General features: G+C 41.2%; 1 protein-coding gene across 2 annotated transcripts; it reads left to right on the top strand.

Annotated features, from left to right (window-relative positions):
* The first annotated feature begins 482 nt into the window (after positions 1–482).
* On the top strand, positions 483–1,380 carry LOC5577021. Of its 2 annotated transcripts, none has more exons than XM_021842328.1 (2): positions 483–776; positions 850–1,380. In XM_021842328.1, exons 1-2 carry the CDS (start codon positions 642–644, stop codon positions 1,099–1,101), a joined length of 387 nt encoding a protein of 128 aa, XP_021698020.1. In that variant the 5' UTR covers positions 483–641; the 3' UTR covers positions 1,102–1,380. The 2 variants fall into 2 exon arrangements, with proteins under 2 accessions (XP_021698020.1, XP_001656307.2); XM_001656257.2 differs by having other exon boundaries at positions 485–776; positions 847–1,380.
* Positions 1,381–11,744: the final 10,364 nt, after the last annotated feature.

Genomic DNA, 11,744 nt, shown 5'->3' on the forward strand with positions numbered 1-11,744 from the left:
AACTAACGGCCGTTGGAATTCGTTAAACGTTTCGCTAGGAACTCTTCATAAACCTTGCTAGATATCCATTAATGAAATTCGCGGAAATCTTCAAGCAGTAAAAATGCTCATCAAAAACACTGCTGACCCTGCAATGATTCCTTTGTGCGCCTCGGTGCCCAGAGGCCAAAATTGTCTTTTGTTTCCATCTTCATCATTATTGTCATCTTCTGCTTATTCTTAACCCCCAAACCGTCCATCCTCCTACATTCTATGTATTCTATCGCCCTCCAGCAATTTGTATGCAATCATTACAGATAGAGGGATAGGGATAGATGAACAGATCACGGCTTTATTAAATACACAATGTCTTCGCGGACCCTTTGAGAAGGCGTCACGGGCTCCTAGGGATCCGCGGACCCCCGGTTGGGAAGCCCTGGTCTATATGACGGGAACACGAGCTGATAAGTTTATGATATGTGCACCGGCAGTGCGGGCACCTGATGCTTCGTTCCGCTTATCAAACTGCGCCCGAAAGACGGGTAGACGAGAGCTCTTCAATAGGGCAATAATAACAATCAATTCGCAACCAACCAGCCAACAAACCCGCAGTCAAGGGCTTTCGCTTCGCCAATTTATCGCGCAATAGTGCAGAAATAGAAATGACGCTTCGGGAAAACTCCTCCGGCCACGAGATACCGCCGAGCCGGAAGTACTCTGTGTCGCACTCCGGACGGTTCAAATCGCGACCGAAGATTCGGCCATCGCTCAGTGGAGACGTATTCCGACCGGAACCGGTAAGTTTTTAGGATCACTTTGAGTCGCCCACGGTTGATTCTACAATTGATGGAGGTTCGATTTGAACAGCAGGTCAACGCTGGCGGAACCGTACCCGATTCAGAATTCAACCGAACCGAAGAGAAGACACTCTCCGCAGAAGAGGATATTGTCGTTCAAAGAGCGGTTGAACAACTGGACAGCATCATTGGTGATTGTGATGCGGAGAATCCCCCTACTCAGAAGACAACGCGTCAACCACATGGACGCCGTCCCTCGAGTCATGCTTTCCAGCAAAAACAGCATCAGCAATCGACGAGGGAGATTCTGGAAACGTCCTTGTGAGAGATCATGGTTCAATTGACTTAAGATTAACTTCAGAAGCAAAAGAACCGAGATGACCGATACAAACTATAGCTTATCTGTGATGTAATGTGTATGTGTTTTAGAGGACTTTGTTTGCACCAAGCTTCCACAATTAATTACTCTGGGGTTTTTGAAATGGGTTGTGGTTGTAGTGTTTACTTAAGGTACCTGTAAGTGTTTGATTAGTATAGGAATATTTGTCTGAGCACTTTAAATATGTTGAATAAACAGTGATTTAATAGTTATGAAATGATTGAATTTAACTATGTTTTTTTTTGCATAAAAGATGTCATCAGATATTCATTTTACGTAATTGTTAATTTAAGAGTCTCAAGTGTTTCTCATGTATCACATGTATTCAAAAATTATAGTTCAAGTTTTAAAACGATGGACATCATCGTTTCCAATTAAGGCTGTTACTTTTAAATTCTTTAGTTACTACAGGCGACAGACGACGAAAGATGATCTGGGATAATACCTTGTAGGCCGCATTTAGAATGGTGATCGCTCGATAGTTCTCACAATCTAACTACCCCTTCCTTCCACTCCTCTGATATCTGTTCTGTTTCCCAGATTGTGCTTATCAGCCGGTGCAGACAAATGGCCAGCCACTCCGGGCCCATCTTTATGAGTCTTTCTTTCTTTCTTATCTTTCAGCTCCGATACTATCCAGCAGCTTTATTGTTCTTGAGCTGGTGAATGGCATCCTTAACCTCGCTCAAAGTGGGGGCTGGTTGGTTTTCATCGCCCGCAGTACTGACGAAGGCATTTCCTCCGTTGTCCCGTCCTTCATTGCCTGTGCTCTCAGCGCCATTCAGGTGTTCGTCGAAGTGCTGCTTCCACCTTTCGATCACCTCACGCTCGTCCGTCAAAATATCCCGATCATTATCCCTGCACATCTCGGCTCGCGGCACGAAGCCGTTGCGGGATGCGTTGAGCTTCAGATAGAACTTACGTGTTTCTTGAGACCGGCACAGCTATTCCATCTCCTCGCACTCCGTCTCGTCCAAGCGGCATTTTTTCTCCCGAAAGAAGCGGGTCTGCTGTCGCCGTTTCCGTCTATAACGTTCCGCGTTCTGCCGAGTCCCTTGCTGCAGCATGACCGCCCGCGCTGCATTCTTCTTCTACAGCATCTGCCTAAAATTCCTCGTCGTGCTAATCGTTTCGTCGACTCCGTCCCACGTACCCGACGTTGCTCTCAGCTGCATTGGTTATGGCTGCTTTCACTGTTCTCCAGTAGTCCTCAAGAAGGGCTTCATCCAGCTCACGCTCTTCCGGTAATGCAGCCTCGAGGTGCTGCGCGTACGCAATTGCAACATCCGGTTGCTTAAGCCGCTCTAGGTCATACCGGGGCGGCCGTCGGTACCGTACGTTGTTGACGACGGAGAGTTTTGGGCGCAGTTTAACCATCACCAGATAGTGGTCAGAGTCGATGTTAGCGCCACGATAGGTCCTGACGTCGATAATGTCGGAGAAGAGCCGTCCATCAATCAGAACGTGGTCGATTTGTGATTCTTTCTTGTGGTGATCTCCAGGTGTATCGGTATGGAAGGCTGTGCTGGAAGTAGGTGCTACGAATGGCCATGTTCTTGGAGGCGGCGAAATCAATTAGTCGTAAGCCGTTTTCTTTCGTCAGCCGGTGGGCGCTGAACTTTCCAATAGTCGGTCTGAACTCCCCCTCCTGGCCAACCTGAGCGTTTAGATCTCCTATGATGATTTTGACGTCATGGCTTGGGCAACTGTCGTACTCGCGTTCGAGCTGCGCGTAAAAAGCGCCTTTATCATCATCAGTGCTTCCGGAGTGAAGTCTGTACACGTTTATTATGCTGAAGTTATAGAACCGACCTTTGAACCTCAACTTGCACCTTCTCTCACTAATCGGCTACCACCCGATCACACGCCTCTGCATATCACCCATTACTATAAAAGCTGTTCCCAGCTCACGTGTGCTGCCGCAGCTCTGGTAAATGGTATGGTTACCTCTAAACGTTCGCACCATTGTTCCCTTCCAACACACATCCTGCAACGCTACGATGTCGAATCCACGGTCCTTCAGCACGTCGGCGAGTATGCGTGTGCTCCCGATGAACTTGAGAGATTTGCAGTTCCACGTATCAAGCTTTCAATCGCTAGTCCCTTTACGTCGCTGTGGTCTCCGCCGATTGTCCCGGTTCGTATTCTCTCGTTGATTATTCGTTTTTTTTATTTTTTTACGGCTGGCTTGCAGGGCCTGACACCAACCCCCTAAATTTCCTGAGGACCATTCCCCCTAAATGCTCGGAGGGCCATAGTGCGCAGTTACTCTTAGAGTACTTCTCCGGCACTCGGACAATGATCAGCCGCCCCTGACTGACGCTGTTGTGAGCCGCTCCTAACATGGAGTACAGATGCTCCAGGTTTGCAGAAGCAAAAGCAAACCCCCTTCCCTGTCAGCATACGACCAAAGTTCCCTCAGGGGTTGGTTACCCGATCTTCCCCAAGGTTACTCGTACCCCGGCCAGTACCACGAGGAGGTAGGGATAGGAGTTGATGGGCAAGAAGCTAAGGACCACACAAAGGGGTCTATTTCATTCCTGCACGTACGCGAGGTACCAATGGTACGCCATGCCCAGCCATTTACCGTTGCCGCTGTAGAACGCTGAGAAGCTTTTTTAGAACAGCTTTATCTTTTATATCTGGATAGCTTCTTCTCATAAGTCTGGAAAGCTTGTTCCCAAGATGTTGGGAAGCTTTACCTCCAGAAGCTGGTAAGCTCCTTCTCCAGGAAGCTGGGAAGCTTCTTCACCAGGAAACTGGGAAGCTTCTTTCCCAGGAAGCTGGGAAGCTTCTTCCCTATGAAGCTGAAAAGTTTCTTCCCCAAAAAAAAACTGGGTAGCTTCTTCCCCAAAAAACTGGGAAGCTGCTTCCTCATAAACTGGAAAGCTTCTTCCTCAGAAACTAGAAAACTACTTCCCCAAAAGCTGGGAAACTTCTTCCCCATGAAGCTGGAAAGCTTCTTCCAAAGAAGCTGGGAAGCTTCTTCCCCAGACAACTGGGAAGCTTCTTCCCCAGAAGCTGGGATACTTCTTCAATAGCTGAGTAGCTTCTTCTCCAAAAGCAGTAAAGTTTCTTCACCATTGGAAAGTTCTTCTCAGGAAGCTGTAAAGCTTCTTCCCAAGTCCGAGAAGCTGTAAATTATTCTCAAGATGCTGAAAAACTTCCTCTTCCCTTGAAACTTAACTTTTTTTACTTCTGAGAATGGTAAGATCATTTCAAGAAGCCAAAAAAAAACAATCCCAAGAAGCTGAAAAGCGTCATCCCAAGAAAAGGAAAGCTTCATCTCAAGAAGTTAGAAAGCTTCAGCTCAAAGAACTAGAAAGCTTCCTCTCTAGAACTGGAAAGCTTCTTCCCATTATTATATCTTTAGTTAAGACTTTCGGTATTTACGAGCAATCTAAAACACGTTAAGTTTAGTCTTCAGTCTGACAACGAATGATCATTTATTTCACCTATTCCGTTATACAGAGTTAACCTCAGCCCAATCCTACAATTCACTCTAGTCATTCTCTCAACTCTCACACCCTATAATAATCTCTTCGCCTGATTGGTGTTGTCCGATTTTACCTCTTATCCGTTGGTCGCTACAACTCTTCATCTCTTCAAGAGAACTGTATCTCATATTGAAATCTAATTAACTATTTCAGAACGTATAATTCATTAATTTTTATAACAATAGTAAGTCCTTCAGAACGCATTAAATGCAATGTTTATCACATATTATAATTCACTACATGTATAATAATTCATTTAAAATTAAATTAACTCGAACAATTATTTCAATTGATAACTGTGTATACATTCTTTTCTAGTAATAAATAAAATCATCATGCTTTCTCTTCTTTGATTTTCTTTTCGATTTTCTAATTCCAATATTGTCTCTTTCACAAACATCTCCGATCGCGTGGGATCCTTCCTCCCCCGCAAAAATGAATGAATCGGCAGCGAAACCGTAAAAATCAGAACTTTAATCTGAATCAACGTCCTCAATATCGTCTCGTTTCCGTTTGTTGCCTTGTAAAACATTGTTGCTATTGGATCGCATACACTGACTATTGCTGATACTGCTGTTATTGTCACACGATGGCCATAAAATGCTGTTGCTTTGCTGTGGTTGATACACCTGATCTTCGTTTTCCTCTCCTTGAAAAACCAAAAGTTTGGAGGTTTTTCGGCGAGAAACAGGCAAAGTTTTAAACTGGCGTTTGGGCGCCAAAACAACTTTACTGCCTCACTTGCAAAATATTTGAAGAAAGTCGTTTTAGAAATGTGACAGGTATCCAACTTCTAGCATCGGATTTGTTAATATTTTTATAATATATCAGGTCTCCTTTTTTAAGGTTGGTGAAATTGTCAGGTGATTTATCCTGACTTTTGTTTTTACGTTCTTGTATATCATCATTTGATTTCGTCAAGTTATGTTTAAAACCGTGTTTTGGGTTTAACAAGTCCAATAATATTTTGGGTTTGTACGAGAGTAACCGCTCAGATGGAAATTTGTTGTCTTCTCCGAGGCAAGTATTCCTGTAGTTAATAAGGAAAAGCGAAATTTGTTCTTCTATATTTAAACACTTAACTTCAGGATCTATCAAAAATTTCTTGAATACTGCCTTCACAAGACGAACAATTCTCTCCGCCTGCCCATTACTTTCCGGATGGTATGATGGGCTTTTTAAAACTTTTACTCCTTGATTTTCAAAGAAATTGATAAAAATACCTGAATTAAAAGGTGGACCACCATCAGTTACCTCACGTCAGGCAGTCCATAACGCGCAAAAATGCCAAGGAAGACTCTTATCACTTTTTCATGATCTGTACCTTGTTTCATGTAATCAATTTCGATCCATTTTGTGAAACTGTCTACCACAACCAAAAATGTTTTTCTATCAAAATGGAAAAAATCGGCGTGAATGCGACTGAATGGTTTGGTAATTGGGAACCACTCAGAGTACGGAGGTTTCTTTGAAAGGGGAGTGGTTTCATTACATATTCTACAAAATTTAACAAAATCTTCCAGATCTCTGTTCATTCCGAACCAATACACTGTTCTTCGAGCCAATTGTTTAATTTTACTTATTCCTGCATGATTCATGTGTAGCATCTTCATTACCTGCTGTTTCATGAAGTCCGGAATAACAACCCGATCTTGAAATAAAATACACCCATCAATTTCTTCCAGATCTTGATGATGGGAATACACGTCCAACAAATTTCTTTCAATTCGTTCCGGCCATCCATTATGTAAATACTGCAAAAGTTTCACTAGGAGTTCATCTCGTTCTGTTTCACTAGCCACCTCCTTGTAATTTATTGGAAATTCCTCAGTGAAATTCAGGCTTTTAACATAAACACGGTCTAAACCTACAGGCACCGACTGAGGAAGCGGAAACCTAGAACAGAAATCTGCGTTTCCCATACGCGAAGATGGCCGGAAAACAATGTCATAATCATAAATTGCGAGTTCTATAACGTATCGTTGTAATCGTGTAACGGAAAGAGCATTTTTACCAATTTTACCCAAAATTACTGCCAGGGCCTCCAGATGTAGTATGGGATAATTCTTCTGTGCGTCGTTCAATGTAAAAGAGGTGAAACTCACGGGACGTTCTTGCCCATTAACTTCGTGTGCCATAACACCTCCAAGACCATAACTGCATGCATCCGTTACGATAACAACTGGCTTCTCCGGGTCAAAATATTCCAAAAGTTTGGGCTTCAACAAATAGTGTTTGCATTGATTGAAAACTTTATCGCATTCATCTGTCCATACATATCTAACATTTTTCTTCAATAATGCATACAGACACTGAATTTGGGAAGACAAGTTAGGAATAAACTTTGCATAGTACGTAATCAGTCCCAAAAATGCCTTCAGCTCCGAAACATTCTGTGGGGCTTTCGCCTCACGAATAGTTTCTACTTTATCCGGACAAGGTAATAAGCCTTGATCCGTAAGAACGTGGCCTAAATACGGGAGATTATTTACAAAAAATTTGCATTTGCTAAAATTCACTTTAATATTAGCCTTAGCTAATCTCTCCAAGACTAAATAAAGATTTCTCTTGCAGTCCTCAAAGTCTTTCCCAGAAATCAGTACATCGTCCAAATAACATGACACGTTTTCAAGCCCATGCAGTATTTGGTCCATTACCTTCTGGAATATTGAAGCGCTCGGTGAGGCTCCTTGTGGTAACCGGTTATAAACATAAAGCCCTTTGATAGTATTAATGACCATGAATTTCTTTGATCTCTCCGTCAACAACAGTTGGGTATAAGCTCCTTCCAAATCCAAACAACAGAAAACTTTGGAACCCGATAACGTAGAAAAAATGTCCTGGGCGACAGGTAATGGGTACGTATTTGGAACCAACACCTTATTAATTGAAATCTTACAATCTATAACTAGACGTATGTCTTGATTTTTCTTGACTACTGCCACCACCGGAGAAGCCCATTCACTGGCTTCTATCGATGTGATGATACCATCCTTCTCCAATCCATCGAGATAGTCCAAAACTTTCTATTTCAACCGCAATGGAACTTGATAAGCCTTCTTGAAAATAGGTGTTTTATCCTTGAGCACCAAATCACCCTTATACCCAGCTATTGGTTTGGAAAAATCCCTGTCAAAAACTGTTGGGAACTTACTCTTCACATCCAGAATGGTCTCTTCCTCCTTCAGCATGTTGACTCTGGCCGCCGATGTTGCAGGTGTGATAAATGTATTCCTCCATCCCGGGTAAAAGATGTCTAACCATGTGCGCCCCATGAGTGGTGTAAAATCATTGTGACATTTCAGTACCACCAAATTGAGTTTTTGCTTCAATGATGCTAGCTGAACCGTGACCTCTATCTTACCCAAAACCTTCAACCTGTTGCCATCAATAACAACTAATCTTTGAGTACTAATGCTTCACGAAAAAATTTTCTGATATTACACTTTCTGCCGATCCACAGTCGATCTCCATTGTCAGTTTTTGTCTCGCAACCAGTACCTCCACAAAACATGGATTGTTGATTTTGTTAATCGCTGAGATCATCATACAGTGCATATCATCTTCGGAGTCTGAAAGATTGTCACTTTCAATATCTTTCTTCAGCCGCTTAAATAAACCAGATGTTCCGGGCTCTGGATCCTTAGGAGAATCAACAAATTTAACACTGGACTTCTCAAAAAACTTGTTTTTACGAGGACTATCTCTTCTCAGCTTGTAGCAATATTTCCTTATGTGGCCCTTCTTTTTACAGTACGAGCATAAATAATCTTGTCTACCGAAATCCTTGTTCCTTCTAATATCATATCTTCCTCTTAAATTGTCTCTGGAAGAAAATGATCTATCCCGGCTATTACTCCTGCTTCTATTTCTAAATATGGATTTTGGAGGGGTCGGACGATCTGATCGACGTAATCGTGCAACTACACTAACTCTCCTGTCGTCATCCTTCTTAATCTGGCTTGCTCCTTCTGACACCCACTCCTGGTTTACAATTATTTTCTCCGCCTTGGCTGCGGTAAGATCGTCCTCGTCAAATAAACGTTTTTGCAACTGTCTATCATTGATTCCAATAACTAACACGTCTCGTATTGCTCGATCTTTAAATGCTCCAAAATCACATTCCTCGGCTAAATGTTTAACATCCAGCACAAAACCAATTGATTTTTCATATTGTCCCTGCCTCCGGGTCCAAAATTTGTAACTGTGGATCACTTCTGATTCTTTCCTGTCATATCTTTTCTTGAGTTCTTCAACCATGTCCTTATAAGCCAAATCTTTGAAATTTTGTCCCGGAAAAAGTAACTTTAATTGTGAATAAACCTCTGTACCACAGACAGCTAAAAACGATGCTTTATATCTATCTTCCGTATAGTTGTTATGCACAAATAACCACTCTAGTTGTTCAACATATTGCGCAAAGGGAATAGTACCCGGAATAAAAGGGTCACATGTTGTGGTCAAAGACATCCTTGTATTTAAGTAAATAAAATTGAAACACAGAAAAAAGAAACAAAAAAAAAAACAAAATAAAAATCTAATAAAACAAATAAAAACAAAGTGTGCACCATCAGCTCGATAAATGACAAACCCAAAAAAACACACGAAATAAAAAACATTAACACATACCTGATACCTTTTGATGATATAAAATACTCCTTTTGTAAAACTCCAGAGAACACAATCCAATGATTCCAAAATAAATCCAGCAGCACTAATTAGCAGCAACAGCAATTCCAATAGCAGCAAAATCGACACAGCCAATCAATCTCCTGATAATCCCCGGAATTGACTTCCTTCCGATGAATTGCAATAACTGGCAACACTTGCTTCAATGCGCTAATAGCATGCACTCAATGCACCAACTGGTCACCGACCCGATCAACATGCACTCTCTCTCAGTTGGTGTAACGTGAAGCCTTTCTCGATTTTCACTCACTATCGTCGAAAATCTCGACCACTCACTCTGCTCTTGAATTGCCACAATAGGCTTGTCTTCACTTATTTGCACTATATGACGCTGCTGGTAATAAAAAAAAGATCGACGAAGTCGATGAAAAAAAAACTTTCTCCACACAAAAGACGCTCGAACAAAAGGTGCTTTCAAAATGGCGTCGACAGCACTCTTCTTTTCTCTATACGTTTAAACACAATTTTAGGCCAAAATCAATGTGCCGCAAACCTTTCAATACAAAATTTGCATAAAAAAAAAACTGGCCCACTAGAATATTCAATTAAACAATTTCAAAAACTGAAAATTTGCTTAACACACCAATATTCCAAAAGGCAAGCCAAAATCTTTTGTTCTTCGCCGGCTTACCACGAGGTATTTGGTAAATTATGAATTTGCTCAAACAATTCACACCGAAATATTTTTTTATTCACTATATCCACTGCACGCTTTCACGGTATTTTCACTAAATCACTTATTAGTTAACTTGCTTTATTTTATCCTCGCCGACAGTTATTATATCTTTAGTTAAGACTTTCGGTATTTACGAGCAATCTAAAACACGTTAAGTTTAGTCTTCAGTCTGACAACGAATGATCATTTATTTCACCTATTCCTTTATACAGAGTTAACCTCAGCCCAATCCTACAATTCACTCTCGTCATTCTCTCAACTCTCACACCCTATAATAATCTCTTCGCCTGATTGGTGTTGTCCGATTTTACCTCTTATCCGTTGGTCGCTACACCCATGAGATAAAAATCTTCCTGAGAAACCTGGAAAGCTTTTTCTCGAGAAGCTAGATAGCTTTTACCCGAAAAATTAGGAAGCTTTTTCCATAGATGCTTGACAGCATCTTCACAAGAAGCTGAGAAATTCCATCCAAGAAGCTGGAAGGCTTCTTCTCATTTAGATGAAAACTTCCCAAGAAGCTGGGAGACTTCTTCCAAAATAAGCTAGATTGCTTCTTTCCAAGCTTAAAAGCTTTTTTCCAAGAACATGGCAAGATCTTCCCTAGAAGCTAGAAAGCTTACTCCTTAGAAAATTGAAAAGAAAATTTGAAAAAAAAATCCCATAAAGCTATTAAGTCTAATCCCAAGAAACTGGAAAGTTTCATTTCAAGAAACCAGAAAGCATCAGCTCAAAGATCTCGAAAACTTCTCCTAAAGATCTTCACAATGAGGTGGAAAGCTTTTCCAGAGAAGCTAGAAACCACTTTCTCGAGAAGCTAGACAGTCTTTTTCCGAGACATTCGAAAGCTTTTTCCCAAGATGATTCAAAGAAGTTCCTTTTTCAAAAGCTGGAAGCTTCTGCTTTAGAAACTGAAAAATATTTTTTCAAAGAGCTGTAAAGCTTATTATCTTATTATGCTTTCCAGCTTCTTGGAAAGAAACTCCTAGCTTGTTGGGAGGCTTTCCAGTTTCTTAGACTTAAGCTTTCCCGATTCTTGGAAACAAGCTTTCCAGTTTCTTAAAATGAAGCTTTTTCACTTCTCAAATGGTGCTTTCTTGCTTCTTAAAAGTTTTCCACATATATACCTCCAGCTTCTTGGGAAGAAGCATTCCCAAAAAAAAAGTTTTGTAGCTTATTGGGAAGAAGTTTATCAGCTTCTTTGGAAGAAGTCTCTCAACTTATTTGGAAGACATTTCACAGTTTCTTGTGAAGAAGCTTTCCATCTTCTTGGGAAGAAACTCCTAGCTTTTTGGAGTCTTTCCAGTTTTTTAGGCTCAAGCTTTCCCGATTCTTGGAAACAGGTTTTCAGTTTATTAAAATGAAGCTTTCCTAATTCTTAAATGATGATTTCTAGCTTTTTAAGAAGTTTTCGAAATTGTTTTCTTCATGGAAAGAAGTTTTCCAGCTTCTTGCGAAAAACCTTCCAGCTTATTGGGAAGAAGCTTCCCAGCATTTTGAGAAAAAGCTTTCCAGTTTGTTGGGAAGAAGCTTTCCAGCTTCCTGAGAAGAAACTTTTTAGCTCCTCGGAATGAAACTTCCAGCTTCTTGGGAAGAAACTTGCTAGCTTCTTGGGAAGAAGATTTCCAGCTTCTTGGGAAGAAGCATTTCCAATATTTTAGGAAAAGCCTTCCAGTTTTTTGGGAACAAGCTTAACGGCTTCTTTATTATTTATGCTACATAAATAAGAC

Source organism: Aedes aegypti, chromosome 1 (genome assembly GCF_002204515.2).
Source record: "Aedes aegypti strain LVP_AGWG chromosome 1, AaegL5.0 Primary Assembly, whole genome shotgun sequence".
Taxonomy (NCBI): domain Eukaryota; kingdom Metazoa; phylum Arthropoda; class Insecta; order Diptera; family Culicidae; genus Aedes; species Aedes aegypti.